This window comes from Microtus oregoni, unplaced genomic scaffold (assembly GCF_018167655.1).
Source record: "Microtus oregoni isolate MIOR12 unplaced genomic scaffold, Mior012 000134F_ref0000037, whole genome shotgun sequence".
Lineage (NCBI taxonomy): Eukaryota > Metazoa > Chordata > Mammalia > Rodentia > Cricetidae > Microtus > Microtus oregoni.
In genome coordinates, this window is record NW_024544778.1 from 1,657,660 (window position 1) to 1,680,903 (window position 23,244).

Here is a 23,244-nt window from a genome sequence, read left to right on the forward strand (position 1 = left end):
AGGGCTCAAGGCCTCCATCTAGTGCTGCCAAGAGAGCCACAGCCAGCTGTGGTGAAATATCTTGAACAAGTACGGGTGAACAGGTTTCTGTTCGTTACCCAGACCAAGTTCAGGGTGGCTCCGGCTCTGCAGGGGAAGAGAAATTTATCCTGTGACTCTACCCTAAATGGCCTGGCAGGACTGGTCCAGGAATGACAGAACAGGGCACTGCAGGTTTATGCTTCAGGAAGAGCTGTTACTAAGCTGCGTTTAGCTCTGCTTTCCTGGCCACATCGGAATGGATCTCCTTGGGTGGGCTTTGGCCTCATAGCTGACCGTGGGCCTTGTGTTTTGAGCTCAGTTACCCAGGTCCCGTGAGATCAGCTTTTTGGGGTGGGTTTGGGTAGATTGTGTCAATAGGGGTGTTGACTAGGGCCATTGATGAGACCAAAGTCTCATGAATTACAAGGGGAAGAGACTGAGATGTTGCCCGCGTGGGGATGTTGCAGTTCCAGCTGACTCCACACATAACTGGCCGCTGTGGTCAGTTACTGAGGCCAGGTCTGTGAGTGCTGTGGGAGGCCATAGCTGATCCAGGCTCTGTCAGGAGTGCTGTGGTGTTTTGAGCTCTGAGGCTCTGCATTCTCATAGAGACAGATTGAGTAGCATTTGACTGCGGCTGCTCTGAGACTAAGGGAAAGGGAGGGTGCTGGTGCACAGGGGGTCGGTTAGCGCCAATGAGGTCTCCAAACTATGGGAGGCCTGTGATTGAGTAGGCAGTGTTGCAGATGTGGGTGGCATTTGTTAGTACCAATGAGATCTCCATACCATGGGAGGCCTGTGATTGAGTTGGCAGTGTTGCAGATGTGGGTGGGATTTGTTAGTACCAATGAGATCTCCATACCATGGGAGGCCTGTGATTGAGTTGGCAGTGTTGCAGATGTGGGTGGGATTTGTTAGTACCAATGAGATCTCCATACCATGGGAGGCCTGAGATTGAGTTGGCAGTGTTGCAGATGTGTTCTGTGGGATAGGAGCCGGGCCTTAGAGTGGGACGGAGAGGAGACCTCTGAAGTCATGGAACTGAGGAAAAGGGAGACTTACCCGGCTCTGCATGTCAGCAGGGGCTTCCTGTTTAGCAGGCTGAGAAGTTCTTTCCTGTAGCTTCTTTCATTTTATTCATGTTTTAAAATCATGAATAGGTATTCGACTTTGATGTAATCAAGTGGTCTTTGGCTTGTGTCTTTTTATGTGGTACACTGTGTGGTTCCTTTTCAGACTTTGAAATAACCTTTCCTTTCTAGTGTAATTTCCACTCACGTGTAGGCCCTTCTTTATGTTGTTAGTGTTCTCAGAAAAAGAATTTCTGAATCTGTTCATGGGGGTTATTAATCTTTTGTTCAGGTATTTTTGTCTGCAGTTTGACTGAAGATGAACTAACACATTGAGGGTGCAGAAGTATTTCTCTTTTATTTTGTACCATAATTTTTAAGAGATTGATGCTTTTCTACTTTAATTATTTGGTAGTATTTGAAGAACCTATCTAGGCATTTTTTTTTTGAAAAATTTCCACTGTTTGCTTTTGTTTTTACTGATTAAAGAGTTGCCCACCTTCCTTGTTTCTCAGGTCAAGTCTTCTGTGTTGTTAAGTGTAAACGGAGACCGTTCTTTCTTTCCCAGCCGCCCAGACCTGAATAATCACATAGAAACTATATTAATTACAACACTGTTTGGCCGACTCCAGCTTATTCCTAGCTCTTACATATTAAATTAACCCATTTCTATCAATCTGTGTATCGCCAAGAGGCTGTGGCCTATTGGTAAAGTTCCTAAGGTTCCTGCGTGTCCTTCTCCTTCAGCAGCTACATGGTGTTTCCTTGACTCCACATACTCTCTCTATATATAGCTCTGTTTGGATTTCCCGCCTGACTCTACTCTGCTAAGCCATTTGCCGAAACAGCTTTATTCATTATCCAATAAAAGCAACCCATATACAGAAAGGTATCCCACATCAGTTAAGTGAAGTAACTTGGTGTTATCAAAGGCTTCAACTGAATTCATCTTCTCTGTCACAGTGGTCCCTGTCTTCAGTTGCCTGTCCCAAGTGATGTAGTTTCTATCTGTTACCTGACCTCTGGCTGCACTGCAGTAGGAATGCACGCAGGCCCTGAACCTAGTTCTATATATCCATTGCTGCATCAGCTGTGTGTTTGGCATGGGATCCAGCATATTGGGTACTCATATGTGAAGACCTACTATGGAGGGCTTAGAAGGCCTTGCTGTTCAGTACTGGTCATGGGATCTCAGCCAATGGGTCATGCCTCTGGTGTTCTGGTCATGGGATCTCAGCCAAGGGGTCATGCTTCTGGTGTTCTGGTCAGGTGATCTTTGAGGTCTTGCTGTCTCAGGATGTCTGACTGTGGTCTTTCATGACTGCTGTTGGCTCTCTGCCTACACCTGCACCAAGAAGCAGCCAGAATGCAAGCAGCCTGCCCAGAGTCCTTTAAAACTGTCACCAGCCCAGAGGGACTCCACTTTGTCTGCAGTTAGTAGGCTCAGTGCTTTCTTGGGAGGTCTTAGTGACCTTGCTCTCATAGTTAACTGTTAGGCAAAGTCTATATTAAATCTGAACTAATGTATTTTTGTGTTTTCTTTATTATTTTCTGTAACCTAGGACATATTTATGGGAAACAGTAATAAAATCAAAGCCCTGTGGCTTTATGTGACCTGGGATGAAGTGAGACCGTCATTCATCATTATGTCCCGGCAATGCTTACGCATGCATGGCCAGCCCGTTGATGGCGGCTCTCCAGTTGTTCCTACCCTGGACAGTCCTACATGCCTTTGTTATTGCACTACCCAAGGTTCCAGTCTTCCTTTATGCTGACTATCCAGCATTCTTTGAGTCTTCCTCTTTGCCTTATCCTGTGCACTCTTCCAAGCAGTGCTGTCTTCAGGTATCTGCCGTCATTCATTCTCATAACACGGCCAAAGTATCTCAAGCGCCATTGCCATATTCTGTAGTTTACTTCCTTCTGCAGATGGAAATGTTTCTGAACATTACACAGTCTGTCTCTTCATGTGACGTCTAGTATCCTCCTGAGGCATGCTGTCTCAAACACATGAAGCCGCTGTTCTGACAAGTGTTTCATTTTCTGGGTTTCAGAGTTGTAAAGAAGGCAACTCAAGACAAGCATCTCATATACTTGTAATTTTGTTGTTGTTATGTCTCTTGCGGACCAAACTTTTCCTAGTGCCTGCAATGCAGCCCTTGCTATCCCTCTCTACCTCCGCCTCTTGCTGTCTAAAATAGTTCCTTCCATTCAACTGAGGTTTCCTCCCAGATAGGCAAAGTTGACTATTAGCTTGAGGTTCTGATTCTTTATTACAACGTTAAAATCCTTGTGCGCCCTTCCCAAGTGTTGCATCTCAGTCTTCTCGATGTTTACTTTCATACAAGGCTTTCACTGACTTCCAGCACTCTATGTCCCATGGCCTGCAGCTTGTTTGGACTTTCAGCAAGTAGTGCTGTATCATTGATGAAACACAAGTTACTGATTTTCACAGCACCTATCTGCACACCTATCTCCTCGTCCTCCAGGGCTCATGCTGTTATTAATTCCAGGAATATATTAAAGAGTGTTGGGATAGGGTGCATCGCTGCAACACTCCTATGATTGTCTTAAACTGACTACTTAGTTCTCCACAGACTTTGACTGATGCAAAGGTATCTTTATAGGCATTTTCTAGTATCCTATGGTTTTCTCTGTGTACCTGTAGAACCTCATTGTTTTTCAAAGTCCTTTCTTCCAAATGCTATCAAATGCCTTCCTGAAGTCGCTATAACAGACATGACTTTTCCAAATTCTTGGTATTTTTCTGCCAGTTGCCTCAAAGTGAAGATCTGATCAATTGTGCTCCTGTTAGCTCTGAATGCTCACTAGGCCTCTGCTAGGACTTCCTCTTGATCCTTCGCAGGATGATGGGGAAGGTCTTGCTGCTATGGCACAACAAACTAATACCCCTGTAATTTGAGCAGTCCAGCTTGTCCTTCTTGTGTATGGGAATTATGGCTGAGTGCTTCTATTCCGTGGGAATCACTTCGTGTTCCCATGTCTCTCTGAAGAGTCTGAGAAGTGCCTTGGCCCCTGAGCCTACTGTAGCTGCCTCCAGCTCCTCCACCATGATGTCATCCACTCCTGGACCTGTGTTTCGCTCTCTTGATAACTTCCTCTGTCTTTCTCCTGTCAATATTTAATATTTTCTCATCGTCCCTGATGTTTGAGTGTCTGCTGAAGTGTTTCTCGTTGTAGTCTGCGTTGACAGCATTAGGGTCATGGTACAGGGTGTCAAAGTATTGTCTCCATCTTTGCTTTACTTCCCCTGGTTCTATTAATAAATGACCTTGCCCATCTTTAATCACCCAAACTGAGGAGCATATCTGGCAGTTATCCGTCTGATAGCTTCACAGACAAGATGTGTTATTGTGGAGTCTGCCTCTTTGACCTCCCTCACGGGTAGTTGTGTTTGCTGCCTGCGGGTTGCTCTTTAGTTTCCTTCTCCCGCCAGGTTGACCATCTCTGTAGTGAGCCATTCTACTGGTGTTGCCCTTTTTGCCTAACCAAGCATCTCCTTGAAGCCTCCTGTAAAGCTCTTTTGATTTTCTTCCATTCACTTTCTATGTTTGTAAACAGTTGTTTAATGATTTCCCTCATCTTGTTTTCAGCGAGTCTCTTAGCTCTCTCCACACAGCTGGGTCCATTGTTTATGTTCGATCCTGCAGGTCATCTTGCCTGGCATCCCTCTCCTAGGTTTGAGTTGAATGTTGGCCATAGAAGTTGGTGATCTGACCCCAAGTCAACTGTTTTAGATGCCAGATAAAAGTTTCCTGCTGACCAGAATGTGGTGGGCTTGGCTGTATGTGTGTTTGTCAGGGGATTCCTACGTCCCACATCTTGATGGTTTGGCCTGCTTGAATTTTGGGTTGGATTTGTACAAATCAGTTACATAGCAGAGGTCAGGCAGTCGTTCCCCGCTGGTTCCTTTGTCCGAATCCATATGTTCCCACAACACTATAGTCCTTTCTTTCTCCGGATCCCACTCTTGCACTGAAGTCACCCATAATCATTAGTGTCGTTCTTACGCACCCTGGTGACCTTGTTCTGTAGATCTGTGTAGAAACTGTTGATGACATCATCTTCTGCTTCCGCTGTTGGCGCGTATGCCTGTATGGTAGTTACTGGTTGTGTCATTGTCTGAAATCTGGCTGATACCATTCGGTCACTTACAGATCTGTACCCGAGCAAGCATTTTTGGGCCAAACTGGATAGCACCAATGCTACACCTGCTGCGTGTTTTCCCCTCCACCTGAGTTGCTAATCTTGTTTACTACAGGTTCTTGTGTTCCTGTCCAATGCATTTCTGCCACGCCAGGGACATCCCACCTGAACTGACTGAGCTCATGCTTGAGCAAGCCGGCTCCCCCGACTGTGTTTAGTGTTCTCATGCTACAGGGCCCTGTTGTGGTGACTCTTTTTGGCGTGAGGAAGTGTCTTTCCTGTCCATTTCTGTTAGCTCCCCTCCCCGCTTTTGGCTTTAAGAAAGAAGAAGCACCTGTCCTGCGCTTAGGACATAGAGGTACTGGGCCCCAGTCAGGTCCTGGGGCTTTCACCCAGGTGTTTCTGTTGAACTTGTCCATGTTGGGTTTCGTGATCTGAGTTGATGAGGGTAATTGACAAGGTGAAATAAAACTCTGTAAATTTGTTTGTTTTTTCTTGAAGCTAAAACCCTATTAAACTAACAAGAAGTTCCTTGTGTTCCTTTTGAGTCCAGCGCTGTTTATCTAGTGATGTGGGATTTAAACACAGGGAAATGAAGGATGCCTACACTTGAGGCCCATTTGAAGACATAAAGGTTCTGAGTGCACTAAGAACTTCTTTCCAGGAAGCTGCTTCTTCAGGCAGCCGCTGCTCTGGGTGCTGCTTCAGCCTCTTGGCCGACGCCTTTCCAGGGTTTCTCTTTCTGGGTGTGTGAGATGTCTGTTTACCTGGCCAGGATCCAGGAGGTGTGAGAAGTGAAGTGGCCAGACATTGCCAGTTCTGTGGCCTTACCTTGCAACTGTTGTTGATGACCCCTCTCCTCTTCCTGGGTCCCTTGTCTGGTGGCCACAGTCCTTCTAAGGCAACAGGGCCTTTGATTTGGATCCTCATGAGAGCTTCCTGTTGCCGGCTCTCTCTGGTGGTCAGCATGCAGGGGCTAGACAGTAGAGTCCTGGCATTGCTTGGTGGAAAGGATCAGTTACACATTGCTAACTACTCCAGGTTTTGCATGCTAGATAGTGTCCAGCAGGCTAGATGTGCTGCTGACTTTGCGAAGAGGCCTGTTCCTCTCCTGAGGACAGGCAGTGGGTGTGGCCCTCGTGGGAAATTTGGGATGAGGAGTGGAGAGGAAATGGGGGGGGGCGAGGACAGGGGAGAGGGGGAGAGAGAGGGGGATGGAAAGGGGGAGGCGAGAGGAGAGAGAGAGAGAGAGAGACTTTCACCCAGTATTTTATTTAATGTTTCATTCCAATTGTTTCTTGTATTATTTTTTGCCTTTTATTTTGATATTCTTGAGGTTCACGTAGAGTTGTGAGAATACAGTAAAGTCTGTTAACCCTTTTCCTCAGGTCTCTACTGGGTAACATCATAGGTTATGTCTACCAACTCAGTAGTCTCAGTCAGAACTCTTGGTGTTCTGTGTCCTGTGTGTGTGGTTAGCTTCGTATGTCTGCATCTCATACATATGTGAACCCCCTACAGTTAAGGCACACGGTAGTCATCACCACAGAGGTCCCTGCGTGATCCTTTTAAACATGGCTGCTTCTCTCTTCACTGCTAGCAATCTTCAGTCTACCTTTCCAGCTTTGTAGTGCTGTTCTGTTGCTGAAGTAGCAGCCTTTGGGTCTGGTCTTCTCACTGAGTGTGTCTAGTACGTTGGGAATTCCTGGTCTTCACCTTCTACTGTGAGTGGGTTTGTTCTCTAACCGAGTCTTGGCTTTACTTGTAAACGGGCATTTGGGTTGCTGCTGACCCAGGATTATTATGAGCGCTTTCCTACAGATTGTGTGTGCACAGTTTCTGTTTCTTAGGGTGTATGCCTGGAGTACAGTTTCTGGGTCCCATCTTCCAGTATGCTGCTAACTGTTCCCCAGGGCGACTGTACTATAATGTGTTCTCCTCATCTTTGCCGAGACGTGGTGGGGTTGCCTGGTTTCTTCCTGCTCTTACTTTTTGCTGATATGTGTGTGGTTTTAGTTTCCTTTTCTCTGATGATACTGAGTCTGTTTGGGGTGCTCATTTGCTTTCTGTGTCCACCTGAGTAAGATGTATTCTCAAGTCTCAGTCATTGTCTGGTTGTATTGTTAGTCCTCACTGTTGAGTTTTGAGAGATCTTTATGCATTCTAGATTTTTGGCCTTTATATTGGAGATGTGTGTTGCAGATCCCTAGTCTGTGGTTGTTTTCATCCTTTTCTTAGCGTCTCCATGGACAGGAGTTTGCTATTGGAGTGAGGTTTTTGTCTTATTTATCTTTCTTTGGTGTGTGCTTTCAGTATTAAGGCTGCTAGCCACTTGACCCTGTCCCAGCATTCTTCTGTTTTCTGTCTGAGCTGAGCGTATATTCTGAAGTGATATCCACGTGGTCTGTCTTCATATTGTGTTGGGTGATCCCCTAATCTTTTATTTTCAAGATGGTTTCCACATAAATCTTGAATTAGTTCTTACCTTGTGTGGAGATGTCCCTGCTTATAATTAAGGTGACACTGCATCTCTTTACATTACCCTTTTCCTGTGTTTCTTTCTTTCTTTAAGAATTGACAGCTGGGTAGTGGTGGTGCACGCCTTTAATCCCAGCACTCGGGAGGCAGAGGCAGGTGGACTTTTTGAGTTCGAGGCCAGCCTGGTCTACCGAGCAAGTTCCAGGACAGGCAGGACTACACAGAGAAACCCTGTCTCAAGAAAACAAAAACAAAAAGAAAAAGCAACAATCCCCTACCCCCCAATAAAGGAAAAAGAATTGACTGTAAGGAGCTGGAGCAGTAGCTGCTCTGCCAGAGAACCCCGCTTTGATTCTCAGCACCCACACAGTAGCTCACAACCCCCCCTAACAATGTTCTGGGGGGGTCCAGCTTCTGACCTCCCTGGGCACTCGGCATGTGTGTGATACGCATACACACAGGCAGATGAAACACTCATATATATATATAGTAACTCTTCAAGGGGGGCAGTTTGCAGAAATTACAAAAAGGCCAGCATTAAAAAGCAGCTCCTTTCCCATTTTAGAAGCGTGTGAGAGCCACCTGAGGGCCAGTCACCGAGTGTCTCCACCCTGCCATGAGGCTCTGTCCTGGAGTTGTTCCACATTTCTGTCCTGGTGTTTACCAGTCCAGTGGGGTTGATGCATAGATTCTGGGGTCCCATGACTCAGTTCTCTTTCTGTACATCTCTGCTTGCTCTCAACCCCCTACCCCACGCTGCAATGTCTCCTTAGGTAAGGGGTGTTTCTTCTGCCACCACTGCCCTCCCCCTGTATCTGTTCTCACCTCTGCTTGCCAGGATGGTGCATGTCGCATGGTTGTGTGCGGCTTTGCTCCAGCTCCCTAGGGTCTCTAATCCTGGTTGGAACTCAGCTGTGGATGCTTCGGGGAAGTCGCATGAGGTTTCATTGTCACTTTGTTCAGACAGTCCTAGGTAGGACAATGTGCGAGACAGGAAAAGTTGTCTCCAAAGAAAGAGGAGTCACCTGAACAAGGTTTACCTGGAGGTATCTAATTTTGTTCAAGTTCACATGGAGCATTTTCATCCCCGATTCTGTGCCTGGCATGTAGGACTCCAGTAGTCCAGAGCTGGTTGGAGTCAGGCATGCTCCCTCTAGGAGGCAACCCTGAGGTGTTGGGGATGGTGGGGAGTGGTGATCGTGGAGTTTGTTCTCAGGGTTGTTTGTCCTCTGGGACCTTCGTTGGGGTGTTAGTGTGAAAGTGTATTTCCAGGGAAAGGCCAATCTCTTATTATATTTGATTTTGTAAATGGAATTCTTCAACTGTGGTTTTAAAGAGGACCAGGACACAAAAACAGTGACAAACCACCCTCAGGGCTTTGGTCCGCTAACAAAGAGGACTTTTATTAAAAAGTAAAGCCATGGGTCATTTACACTGAGCTGTGTTTGTTTTGAATTTATCTTCTGATGTTGAGCTGAAGCAAACCTCACTCACCTGCTCTGTTTGTTCTTTTTGCTCCTTAGGCTGCCTTCCAGGAGAACGTGGGGAGACAGGTATGGCCACTTTATAAATCTTTATTTTTGAAACTTCCTGTAGGCTTAGAGGTGGGAATTTTGACAACTTTGGTTTCATATCTTCTTATACTATTGGGTGTGGGTAATGAATGTGCCTCACCTCAGAGCAAGCTAATAAACATGGCAGTTCTGATCCCAGACCCACCGTCATGTGACCAGGGAGCTCCGGGAGGCTCTGTATGAGTGTTTTATGCAGGTTAGGATCTTGCTTTACATGTTGCTGTGGGCTGTACCTGTGCCAGGCACCAAGCATCTTATCCTGGTGAGTGAGTCCTTGGATCCTGTAGGCCTTGACCCGTCCCTAGTGTTTTGCTTGGAGGCTGGGTCCTTTGTAGTAAGTTCTGGCCTCACCTCCCAAAAGCCTTGATGCTCACGAGTGTCGTAGCTGTGCCTGTAACTCTTGACACCCATCACAGGCCTTGAAAGTAGGGTTTAGATTCATTCACGAGTAAGGTTCTGGCACACTGAAGTGTGTGGTCAGTCTCGCAGGAGGCTGGAGAGGGGCTAGTGCAATGGTTCTTAACCTATGGGTCATGACCCCTTGGGAGTTGAGGAATAACCCTTTCACAGGGCTTACCTCAGACCATTAGAAAACACGCTATTTACATTACGATTCATTATAATAGCATACATGAAGTAGCAACAAAAATAATTTTATGGTTGGGGGTCACCACGGCATGTATGAAAGGGTTACAGTGTTAAGAAGGTTGAGATCCTACTGGGTTAGGGGCTGGGGAAAGTGGCAGCTACCGCGAAGAGTCTGAGCAGGGAGGAGAGTTCCAGAGGAAACCGCTAAGAATGATTGCTCTAGGGTTTCATGACAGAAGTGGCTGGGGTGCTTCTTAATGTTACAAGGGAGGAAGGTCGAAGGATGGCCAAGCCCTGCCGTGGTGTGCAGAGTAGGCTGTGTGTGAAGAAGGATGATGGGGTTAGAGACGTGTAGACCAGGATGGATGTGCTCCAGGTCAGAGAACCTATACGTGGCTTGGGACGTGAGGTAAGAATATTGTCAGCTGCCATATGTTTGTAGTAGAGGATGCTGGGAATAATTCAGGAAGTAACAGGCCTGCCCAGTGACCTGGGTAGGGGTGTGTGTGACTCCTCCTCTTGGGCTGGATTGCTGGAGATGTAGGTCTTGACATCAGAGTTGATTAGATCTTGCCTGCCTCCATCCTGGCCAAGACCCCAGTGGCTAGCTGAGTGGGCTCTCCAATAAGTAGGGGTGTGTGTGTGTGCGTGCGTGCGTGTGTGTTGTGTGTGTGCACGCACGCGTGTGTGGGTGTGTGTCTGTGTGTGTGCGTGTGTGTCTGTGTTGTAAGTATGCTCCGTTCCCTTGCTGTATCCTGGGGGGATCTTTGCATGTTAGGGTTATCCCTTGGGCAGCTGCTGTGTCTAGCTGAGTACCTGTGTGACTGCTTGGAGTGTTCCTGAGTCACATCTCTGAGCAGGTGGTTTTCCCAGATGCCATACTTCTGTGTGTTCAAGTGAGACATCTGGGGTGCAGGGTGCTGAGGCCCCTTTCTGGGGAGGAGAGGACAGCCACATGATTGGCAAGCCTTAGCTTATTGCTTATTTTGTTTTTGGGTGATATGGGTACTGCTGCTTCTCCTTCATCTTGGTCACAGTCAAACCTGGGCTCTACTTGCCTGCTCAGTCATGAGCTGTTGTCCTTTTGTGAATCATTCTGCAGTGGTACCTTTGCCTGGGCTGTGGGCTTCTCTCTCGTTGTTATATATGACGTTGGGGTCTCCTTGATAATAATTACCTAATCCAAAGCATTCTGTTAAAGCAGAAAGTTTTACTTCTGCAGAAAGGTGCAAAAGCCACCTTTATTTTTCTGTTTTGTTTTGTTTTGTTTTGAGACAGGGTTTCTCTGTGTAGCACTGGCCATCCTGGAACTAACTCTGTATAGACCATGCTCCAGGCTGGCTTCAAAGTCACAGAGATCCACCTGTCTCAGCCTCCGGAGTGCTGGGGTTAAAGGCACACACCACCACCACCTACTGCAAAGCCACTCACAACCCAGCAAGCATGCACACCCAGTGGGGGTCCTGCTCTGATTTTTAACCCCAAGGCAAGGGGCTCTGTGCCTCACAGACTGAGTTCTTAGAGCTTGGCATTACATTACTTGATTGGCTAATTCAAGTTGGACTAGCATTTTGCTAGGGAGAATGAAATCTTGACTTTAAGAATATGCTAATCTGGAGAAATTCTAGCCAGATGATGTCTTTACCAATTTTTTTAAACATAGAATTTCCTCTGTCTTCTTTTACCTCTGATAAAAAGACATTTACATCTCTCGTATCATCAAGCAATATGATAAGAGCACACAGAGTGTGTACTCTGCAGAACCAGGACACCTTAGCTCATCACTCTCCTCACAGGCAGAGGCTGGGGCAGCCTTTCTAGTTCTCAGGGGGACTGTTTGTTGGGTAGTGCTTGTGAAGTTGTGAGGTATTAGTGATCAAGGCTCCAGGATTAGCTTACGGAAAGGGTGAAGGCATTGAGGCTGAACCTGAAGGTGGGCTGCACGGAGGAAGGAGTTGCTTCCTCTGCTGGCTGTGTTTTCTAGCCCTTTCATTCTGTGCTTGGGGTAGCTCTAAGGACAGAGGCCAGGGAGCAGGAGGCTGACAAACCTCAGGTGTTTTACTTAGGCCTGGGTTTTCAGCTCTTCTGGATTCCAGATGGGTGGTGCATCCTACCATGTCCTCAGACTAACTGGCATTTATATATAGCTCAAGGACTAAACTTTTGTTTTTGATACTGTCTCCATGGTAATAAATAGCCTGAATTCCATGTAGAAATTCAGACTCAGATTGTCAATGTCTTTATTTTGTGTCAGTTTCTTTGGATCTGGTCACACACATACATATACTGGTAGATGCACGTCTGAGACTGTTGTGAGCTGGCTGTGTGAGATGCAGGGATGTGCTGGTGGTGGGTACCTGCCGCTTTTCTTGGCTTTTGCTTATGCCGGTGTTGTGCATAGATTTGGAATCTCCTCTGCTTTTGGAACAGACTCACCTTTGGGCCCAAAGCTGTAAGGCTTTCTACATTTGGCTACAACTTTCTATATTTACATTTTTAAATAAAGTTTTTTATTTAGTTTCTAGATTCTTTTAACCACGAGGGATAATATTAAGGGAATACCAATAATGTGATGCTTTTTGGGCTGGAGTTCCAATAGGCATATTCTTGGTAGGAGAGAATGGAGGGGCCTGCCTCTTGTTTTGGAGTTTGGGGGACTGATGGCTGCTTTCCTTGAATCTCTTATAGGTTGGCCATTAGCCCTGAAAGTGGCTGTTTCTATCAGCCTCATCCGTCCTTATGGCAACTAGTAAGTTGTGGGCCCAGGTCCACGTCTCAGAGACAGGCAGGGGCTTGCCTGTCTTTCATTGGCTTTCTGCTCCAACAAACAGCTGTGGAATTGAGGGCTATGTTGTTGTCTTTGTTTTTTTTTTGTTTTGTTTTTTTTGTTTTTGTTTTTTGTTTTTTTTTGGTTTTTTCGAGACAGGGTTTCTCTGTGGTTTTGGAGCCTGTCCTGGAACTAGCTCTTGTAGACCAGGCTGGTCTTGAACTCACAGGGATCCGCTTGCCTCTGCCTCCCGAGTGCTGGGATTAAAGGCGTGCGCCACCACCGCCCGGCTATGCTGTTGTCTTTGTGACCAGAAAGGGGGACCAAGCTCCAAGAGTTGGGACCCAGTACTTTTTTGTTTATTTGTCTGTTTTGTTTGTTTGTTTGTTTGTTTTTCGAGGCAGGGTTTCTTCTCTGTAGCTTTGGAGCCTGTCCTGGAACTAGCTCTTGTAGACCAGCCTGGTCTCGAACTCACAGAGATCCACCTGCCTCTGCCTCCCGAGTGCTGGGATTAAAGGTGTGCGCCACCACCGCCTGGCCCCCACTGTGTTTTTAAAGGAAGGACTTTTATAGCACTTGAAGTTGAAACAGTGGGTTTGAAGAATGAGTTGTACTACCCGCAGCGTCTGGCCAGGCAGGCAGGATGAACACTGACAACCATCTGGGCACCCATGAGCCGTGTGGCTCAGCTTGAGCCACTCTGTTGTGAGCGTGTGACCAGTGATTTCAGGTCCCATTTCTCAACTTCTCTATTTTCTTCACTTTTACTTTTTTCAGGGTACTTTCCCTCATGGAATTGATATTTTGACGACAGCAGACTATTTTGCAGTTGGAAACATATCTAACTGTTTCCTTGTGATAAGGTAAGTTTTAACGTGTGTAACACAACTGTAATAAGGCTTGGGTGTCAAACATCAGCTTCTGCTGTTCCCTGGTTCATTATACTGTGGTCTCCTTGGTGTGGACATAACTTACGTTGTAGGAAGGACAAATTGAAGTGTTTTCAGACCAGTTTTATACTCCGTGGTACACACGTGTGTGCTCACACGTCACTGTCCGGGGTTGGTACCATACGGGGAGTAGCCACAAACACAGTTACACATGTCCTTCCCACCAGGTGTAACAAATGTATTGGTCTCTCAAAATGACATTTTGGATTAGAAATGACTGTGCATTTTTTCTCTTTTTAATAAAAAAAGTGTGTCCAAGTTGAAATTATCTGATTATCAGATCAGTAAGATAGATTAAGAAATCAGGTCAAGGAATAAATATTTAACACCCTTACCTGCTGTTTTCAGAAATCACATCAAATTATTTTTACTTGCATAACTTAAGTACTAGGGACTAGTTTTGCACTGTAATGCTAACGTGAAAAGGGGATGCTTTATGAAGTAGTTTAGTTGATGTGAGTTAGGAGAGACATGCCAAGTACATTTTTTTTAAGTTCCTGATTATTTTATGCCCTGGGGGTAGATTTCCTAACAGCCCTGCTGTGCAGACTGTGCAGAATTTACACGTCTCCATAACCAGCCTTGACAGACTTTAAACAAACAAACAAACAACTAAATAACTAAAATCAAAAAGTGGTCAACCCACCCAGGAAGCGTGTAACCACGCGTGCCCACCGCTGCATGCCATTGCCCCTCGGCCCAGGGCTTCATGTCTCGTGTCCTTGTGTTCTTTGTTTGCTGAGTATTAGCGCTTTGATTTTGTATGTGAAGTTCTGTGACCCCTTTTCTGGAGTTTCCTAGGTAAAATAGATGGTAGTTAAGTTGGACTTAGAAAAATTCTACTTGTTGCTAAGGTTTCCTTCCACATCAGTTTAAAACTTAACCATATTATTATTTCCGATCTGTAAAAATACAAAGAGCATGACCTAGCCCCAGCACGCTTCTTCTCCAGCACCTTGGGCCCATGTGATGCTCTGGTCTGAGCAGCAGACCAGCTGCTGTCTTCTGAGGACCGCCCATTAGCAGGCTTCACTGCCTCCTTGCACAGGGCCTCTGACCAGGGTCTCATCTCCCTGACTACATCCTGGAGGGTAGGATTTACAGGGATAATAGCAGGTGCTGGGCTTGTAGAAGGCCGTGACTGAGAGCCAGGTGTGGGGTCAAGCAGGGACATAGTGTGCTCCGAGGTCCTGTGCTGGATAATTTTATTGTCAATTAAAAGCTAAAGTCATCCAAGAGGAGGGAACCACAATTAATGTCTCCATACAGATCTGGCTGCAGGCAATCCTGTAGAGCATTTTCTTAATTAGTGATTGATTGGGGAGGGCCCAAACCCATTAGGTACTGGCATTCCTAGGCTGGTGGTCCTGGGTTCTATGAGAAAGCAGTCTGAACAAGCCATGGGGCCAAGCCAGTAAGCGACACTCCTCCATGGCCTCTGCATTAGCGCCTTTCTCCGGATTCCTGCCCTGTTTGGGATCCTGTCCTGACCCCTTTGACGATGAACAGTGCTGTGGCAGTGTAAGCCAAGTAAACCCTTTCCTCCCCACGTTGGTTTGGGCCTGGTGTTTGTCACTGCAGTAGAAACCCAAACTAAGACAACCCCCAAATGCAATATGCTTGTTCAGCACTGTGTGGTGAATGGAAAGTCATCTGGAAGTTGGTCCACGAAGCAAGTGGTATTGGGGTACTAGACAATGAGGATTTAAGGAAGGGACTACGTGCTTGATGGGTACTGGGAAAGGCTGGGCCCTCTGCTCTGTCTGTGTTGAATTTGGGGGCCTGGGACAGTCCTCAATTGGGATAGGATCCAGGCTATTACAGAGGAGCTTCCTCTGAGCTAGGTGTTCTGCTCTGTGGACCAGAATCAAAAGTGGAGGAAGGTCCCTTGGGAAGATATTTGGTGAGACCCAGAGCTGGTGCTCACCTTTGCGTGTTGAAGACGCATGGTAGACTGTGCGTGTTCAGCACATGTCTTGATGTATCGTGGTGTGAGCAAATCTGTAGCATTCACATGGTGAAGGACATAGTGAGGCCCGTGGCCCTCGGCTCTGTGCCTGGTGGGAATTTGAGGATTCTTCATATTCTTTCTCAGATGTTCTGTAGCATGATTAATAAAAACCCAGAGACAGATATCCCCCGGGGTTCAGCCTGAAGGTCAGAAAAGTAAAACAGCCAGCCACTGGCTCTTACCTCTACTTAAGTCCGAAATGGTGGTCCTGCCTCTAGGAACCCTTAGAATGAGACTGAGTCTCTCTTCCCATCTTATATCCCTCTGTAGTGCTGGGATTAAAGGCGTGCACCACTACTGCCCAGTTTCCGTGGCAAATTAGTGTGGCTGCTGGGATTAAAGGTGTGTGTCACCACTGCCTGGTCTGTTGGGCTGACCAGTGTGGCAGTTTTACTCTCTGATCTTTAGGCAAGTTTTATTTGTTAAAATACAAATGAAATAACACTAGAAAGTTTGGAGGTATCGTTTGTTGTTGGGGAATATTATTTTCAGGTGTGTGACTTCTGTTTACGCTGCATTTGTTTAACTCTGTGAAGCTGTGTTACTGGGCCTGTCTAAAACACCTGATGGTCTTAATAAAGAGATGAACGGCCAATAGCGAGGCAGGAGCAAGGATAGGCGGGGCTGACAGGCAGAGAGGATAAATAGGAGAGCCAAGGACAAAGAGAAGGAGGAGCCAGACAACAAGGAGAGGAGGACATCAGAGGCCAGCCACCAGCTGCACAGCAAGTCTTGAGTAACAAGGAGAGAAAGGTATAGAAATAGAGAAAGATAAAAGCTCAGAGGCCAAAGGTAGTCCAGATAATTTTTAAAAAACTGGCAATAACAAGCCATGCTAAGGCTGCGCTTTCATAACTAAGTATAAGCCTCAGGGTACGTGATTTATTTGGGAGCTGGGTGGCGGACCCCTCAAAAAACCAAAAGAAGAAAACGTCATACAACAGTTTGTATTATTTTTTAACTGGACTGATATATTCTTTCAGTGTCCTGCAGGCTTTTGTGTCAGAACCTTTAAAAAAAGTACATGTTTCATAACATACAGTTGTACTGTAGTTTTAAATATGCATTTGTGTAACGTGTGGGTCATGGGCAAGTGAGTAGTTGGAAAACAGAATCTTTTCATGGTCCTCAGGGAGGACGTGTCTACCTCTAGGAGGTGGCCAGACGTCCACCAAGGTTTGCCTTGCCTGCTCTGTCCTCAGGTTTCTCACCCCTGGACTTCATGGGAATGGAACACAAAGCCTCATAGGAATGTGGCTGGGTTGTCACTGTCCCTGTGGACATACCAAAGTCTGTCTGTTAACTGGGTGAAGAACTTTGGTCTATGTGATTTAACCCCCGTGGCCACTGGACGTGGTGTTTTTCTGCCAGGCCATTTTCTCGGTCCATTTGTCAGTTTCTCAACATCTCCAGCCTTGAGCACCGTTTGAAAAATTGTCACCTTTTTTATTATCTAGTAGTTTGTTTTCCAGGAATCTCATATACTGTGTCCTCTAAGTCACTCAAAGCAAGGCGACCTCAAGATGGAGTGCCTCCACCTGCCTAAACCATCATCTCTGTTCCGTTTCTTGTCCTCATAGTGCTGGGTGTCTTAATTCTGCCATTTACACATCCCTCATCAGCTTCAAACATGTGTCCCCTTCTGGTCCTCCTCCTGTCCCTGGCTACCCGACCCCCATTTAATGCTTTGTCCCGCCACCCTGGCATCTGACATCTTCCTTAGATTATGCTAGCTCGCTCCTTTCCCTTCCTGTACCTTTGTGTCTGTCTCCCCCCTCCCAGTACCCTGCATGCTACCTATGGCTTCATTGCTGCCTTGGGCCAAGGTTCAGGCTTGTCATCCATAAGGTCACAGCTAGTTGGTGGCAGAGATAGGAGTGGCCTCTGGTGGTCTGGTCTCCTCTCTCTGCTCCCTTCTTCTGTGAGGCACAAATTATTTGTCCACTTTTCTGGAATCCTGCCCTTCCTTGACCCTGCTGCAGGCTTTAGCGTTGCTGACTGGGTGTGAACCTGGCTTCTGTGTATGCAAGGGACAAGCCATAGAACCTTGCAGCCAAGGTCCTTGATGATGTGGCCCCATTCCTATCTCCTAGGAAAAGCCACTTATTTCTTCTTTCCATCTCCTGGTCCCATGCAGGAGTTCCTGTTAACAGTTTACTGAGAGTCTGCTTATGTTGCATATGGGCAGGTTGGCTGGCTAGGTGAGGGGCATCTTTGGTCCACTGTTTAGCTAGTATATGTTTCCTGAGAGTGGAAGCACAGCAATCTGTGTCTGGACACTGATCTCAGCAGATCCTTGGGGCCAGTCAGTCTTCATAAATGCTGCATGGTTGATAACAACTTTTTACTTGTGTGTTATACATGAAAATATCAAAAGTGAAGTTGTGGTCCCTGGCATGCTCTCACCAGAGTGCTTGTTTAATACCGTGTGCAAGCCCTAGGTAGTCTTCAGGGCTGCCCTGTCCACAGTGGGTCCTTCAGCTCCTGACCGTGGTAAGCCCTCGGTAGTCGTTTGGCAGATGCATTAAATTCTTTTTCATTTCCTGCATTGAGCTTAGCTTCTGGAGGTTGAGTATGCACTGCCCTTGATGCTCCTGGTGATTTTTCTTATGGATGGATGTCCTTATTGAGTGGAAGAATTTGATTATTTCAAGGAAGTCTGCTGTGATACCAGCAGAAGATACTTTGTGCGTGTGTGTGTGTTTTCTTTGTTTGTTTGCTTTGACTTTTATTTTTTTTCCTGAAAGACATTTTTCTTAGAGCTTTAAGTTTGTGTTTTAATACTTTAACTTCTTACACGGTTCTAGTTTTTTTTTTCCTAAATTAGAAAGATCCATCCCACCTGTAGATTGTTTTTAAGCCCTGCCTTGTTGTTTCTAAGAGTTGTTTTCCAGTGGTTCTGGGAGGAAACCCATACCCTCAAGCTTGCGAGGGGAGCTCTCACACCTTGAGCTGGACCCTCAGCCTTGTAACTTTTTTCCGCTTCCCTTGCACCCTACAGTGTGTCTCTTGTTATTGTACAGTTTAGCAGGTGCTGACAGTGTACCTTCCCAGGGAACTATACTTTCGCCGTTGTGCAGAGGCTTCCCACTCTCTCTGTGATCTGTTCTGCCTCGCTCTGAGTGCAGGTGCTTTGTGTTCTCTCATATTACTTGAAGAGTGAGCTTTCCCTTGTCTGAGTTCTTCCACTGAACACCGCGATTCCTCTGTATTGTGTGTTGTGGTGTGTGTCCATGCTGCTGTGGTGCATGTAGCCTGCCTGCCGGGTGCCTGCCTGCTGGGTGCCTGCTGGTCAGTGGTTAGCATTTTTCAATTTGTTATTCTGACGAATAAGGCACTTGTAAACACTTAGAAATCTTTATGTGAATGTGTATTTAATTCTGTTACACAAGGGCGTGAGAATTTGTGGCGATTTTACTCTGTACAGGACTGTGAATGTGTAAACCACACTCACATTGGCCTCTCCATACCTTTCTGAGATCAGTAGCAGCCCGTCTTTGAACATCTTTCCTTTCAGAGCATTTCATCTTTGCTTATGTCCTGTGTTGGACATATTTCCATGTGCTTACTGGATTTTTATTTCTTTTTTAGTGATGTTCCTAGGCAAATGTAGGCCTTTTTTTTTTAAATTTGGGTTTTGTTTCCTTTATATTTTTTAGTGTAAATTGACAACTGTGCCTATTTTTCTGTACACTTTTCATAGCCTTACTGATGTGTAGTTAACGCATGTTACAGGCATACAGAGTATGAAGCTTGCTGTTGCTGAGAGAGGAGGATACTTAAACTGCCAGATGGGTAATGGTTGTGAGCACCATCACCAAGTTATTTTTCTGTTATATATTACTTTTCACATTTGTTTAATTTCTTTCCCTTAGGATAATTGTTTTGCAGTTTGTTCATTTTATGTGTTGTGTCAAGAAATTCAAGAGAGAGGACTCTGGTTAAGAATGTTGCTATTCTTGCAGAAGATATGAGTTTAGTTCCCAATACTTAAGTCAGAAGGCTCACAGCTGCCTGTAACACAAACTCCGGGAGATCCAGCACACTTCTCTGGCCTCCTCGGGGACCCACACACGTGTAGTTTATACTAACACAGATTGTAACACATTAAATGACTAAAAATGATCTGTTGGGTCTGTCTGACCCTTAGCCTACCCAAACTATACATACCCTCAAGGCCTAGCCTGGGTCAGACACCCTGTGCTCTGATCCAGTCTGGTGAGTTCCTTGGACCCCGGCCCACCTACACCTTCCCCACCCACAGACCTAGTCTGGGTTGCATATCCTGTGTGCTGGCTTAGTCTGGAGAGTTCCTGAAACTCTGCTGGCCTGTGCTATCCCCACCCCAAGGCTTAAACTTAGTCGTACAGCCTGTATGCTGGCCTGCCTTGGTGACTGCTTAGGACTCTGGGCCATTCATGGCAGCCTCACATTCCCTAGGCATAGACGGGTAAATCAACTTGCACACTACCCCAAGCAGATCCAGTATGTTCCATTTGTTTATTTCTGAATTGAAGTCACCTCTGTTGCTCCAGTTCACCCACCACTCACCACGATCCACCAGTTCTATAGAAGTGAGAATTACCAAAATGAAACCAAGAATACAGAATTTAAAAGAACAGTCATGAACATCATCAAAGAATCCAAGGACTTTAAAGGCAACACGAGCAAACAATGACACTAAGGATGATGGGAAAATCCACAGGGAAGCATTTTATGTTTACTTAAACATTTATGAACAATAGAGAAGTGTGTTGCGTACATACATGTATGCAATAATGACGTGATAACACTTGGTGGTACTGCTTCCCCCAAGAGCCATCGACTGTATCAGTTACTTGTCTGTTGCCGTGATACAACACCATGCCCAAGACAACTTATTGAAGAACACGATGATTTGGGCTTAAGGTTCCAGAGGGCTAAGATTCCATCATGGCAGCAAGCAGCAGGTATGGTGGCTGGAGTTCACACCTCAACCATATAAAAGAAGCAGAGTGAAATGCAAGTGGGTGAGGCCTTTTACTCTTGGAACCCACCCCAGTGACATACTTCCTCCAGCGAGGCTGGTCTAACCTAAGCCTTCCAAAGCAGCGCTGCCGCCTGGGAACCAGCTGCTCAGGTGCCTGAGACCGTGGGGACATTTCTCATCCTGACCACAGTATGTAACAAAAACCCCAGTGTCAGGCATGGGAAGCCTCCTTTTGAGTTACTGGTCAGGAAAGTTACAAGAGACTCCCAGAGTTAATAGGTTTTTGCTGCTGTCCTTAGCAGCACACTTCGGAAAGGGACTTGGAGGAATTGAGCTGGAACTAACCTGGAATAATCCTGAGGACTAGCTTTCATGGTATCTGAAGGTGCTGTGCAGGCTGCCCAGGCAGAAAAGCAATTAATAATTCTATGCAGCTGAAAAGTCTGTGAACCACAGTGATCAGCACAGCAGAAAATACCCAGGGCACACAGTGGCACTTGAACAATAATTTAATTGGACTTAAGGCCTCCTCAAAGGGGGGAGGAACTGTATCCACATCAGGTACTGTAAACCTCGCCAAGCTGCCCTGGCTGGTGAGGTCCCCCTAAAGGAGAGCCTACAACTGTTACCTTTTCTGAACCAGTGTAATTGCCAACTGCTTTCAAAATATCTGTCCGTATATCCACAGATAAATACAGCTCTCATCCAAAATCAAAAAGCTTTTTTCAGCAGAGAATCTATCATAGAAATGCACAATTGGTAAAAATGCAGAGAACAACTGATCACTGGTACCCATCCTCAGTAGGTTTGTCCACAACACAGCTCATACAGCTAAGGCTCAAGAAACATGGAAGAGGAGGTGGAAGGATTGTAAGAGCCCGAGGACCAGAGCATCTTCCTTGATCATATCTTCTGTATATGACAGGGCACTGTACCCAGGAAACAATAAACAAGACCTGCACTATGAACCCCTCCCCCCCCCCAGATCATAGTCCAGTGTAGGTGGGGAAACTCACAAGGCTCAGCTAGAGGAGCTGTAGGCAATTATTGGCTGCTGACAGAGGAAGAATCACTCTCTTCCAGAGACAAGCCCCCTGGTAGGTCAGCCTTAAGTATTATTAAAGGAGCACATACTAAATGAGACCAGCAGCACTTGGAAGGTTGTGTTTATTCATGCCCACTCACTAATAGTTGAAGAGGTCATGAAATTGTAAAGGAGTCAGGGTGGACAGAAGGCGTTGGGGGGAGAGGGTGGAATGAAAATGATGTAAATACAGTACTCGTGTGTAATTCTGAAAAGTTCAAAAAGCCAAATCAAATGGAAAAAAATCTTTAAAACAACAACAAAAAGCCAGGTTTGATGATGCATGCCTTCAATTTCGGTGTTTGGGAAGCAGGCTGGTCTTTTGTGATTTTGAGACTAGTTTAGGCTGCATAGCAAATTCCATGTCAACCAGGGGGTATGTAGTAAAGCCCAGGCTTCAAACAAAAAACCCATTCCTGTGGCATGGATGAATAAGCAGTCTGCTTCTCCATCAGCTGCATGAGCACAGAGAGCTGCTCCCAGTCACAGCCCTGGGTATGCTGCTGAGCTGTGGGCATGGTTTCTGGATGAATGCTCTGCTGCCTTGAGTAACAGTAACACAGGGTCATCTGGTAGGTACATTTTACTTTTGAAGGAATGGCCAAACAATTTTTTTTTTCTTTTTCGAGACAGGGTTTCTCTGTGTTTTGGAGCCTGTCCTGGAACTAGCTCTTGTAGACCAGGATGGCCTCGAACTCACAGAGATCCGCCTGCCTCTGCCTCCCGAGTGCTGGGATGGCCAAACTATTTTTGAGTGTAATTGTTTTAGTTTGCATTCTCAAGAGTAGTACATGAAGGTTCTTGTAGTGATATTTTGTTTGTGATCTAGCAAATAAAGCTTGCCTGAAGATCAGAGTGCAGAGTTAAGCCACTAGGTAGCCATAGAAGTCAGGCAGTGGTGCCACACACCTTTAATCCCAGCACTCAGGAGACAGAGGCAGATGGATCTCTGAGTTCAGGGCCACCCTGGGCTACATGAGATTGGAATCTGTCTAAAAGAGAAACAGAGCTCGCACAAAGGTGATCCCAGAACTTGGGATTACGTACATCTAATCCCAGCACTGGGGAGGTGGAGACAGGAGTAATATGGCTGTGTGGAGAGAGGAATATAAGGCAGGAGGAGACAGGAGCTCAGGGCATTCAGCCTGAGCATTCAATCTGAAATGCTGTTTCGAAGAGACGGCATTCAGTCTGTGGATTCATAGGGACAAGGTTGCCCCTTGGTCTGAGGATTCCGTAAGAACTAGTGGCTGGCTGCTCTGCTTCTCTGATCTTTCAGCTTTCACCCCGATAGCTGACTCCAGGTTTTTATTAAGACCAATTAGAATTTATGCTACGGGTTCTGGCTTCAATACATAAAATAATGGCTTAAGAGAGTTTTATACATGTGTCATTGTACCTGCTCATATTTGCCCCTTTCTTGAGATCTTAATATTATGTCTTTCAGTGTGTTTATTGCTGGCTTCCAAGAATACACCAAGCCGATGATTGACCACTTGGTTTCCATGAAAATCAACCATTGGGATGGGTAGGTTTTGTGGTTTTGTATTCTCTGAAAATTCCCC

At 46.1% G+C, this 23,244-nt stretch overlaps 1 protein-coding gene across 1 annotated transcript in view; it reads left to right on the forward strand.

Annotated features, from left to right (window-relative positions):
• LOC121444590 (tubulin-specific chaperone D-like) overlaps nt 1–23,244 on the forward strand; it is a 148,370-nt gene that overhangs the window by 92,093 nt on the left and 33,033 nt on the right. Inside the window, exons 16-18 of the mRNA XM_041646431.1 lie at nt 9,260–9,289; nt 13,443–13,528; nt 23,127–23,207. Of these exons, the coding sequence (XP_041502365.1) occupies nt 9,260–9,289; nt 13,443–13,528; nt 23,127–23,207 (197 nt within the window). The remainder of the gene's footprint in view (nt 1–9,259; nt 9,290–13,442; nt 13,529–23,126; nt 23,208–23,244) is intronic.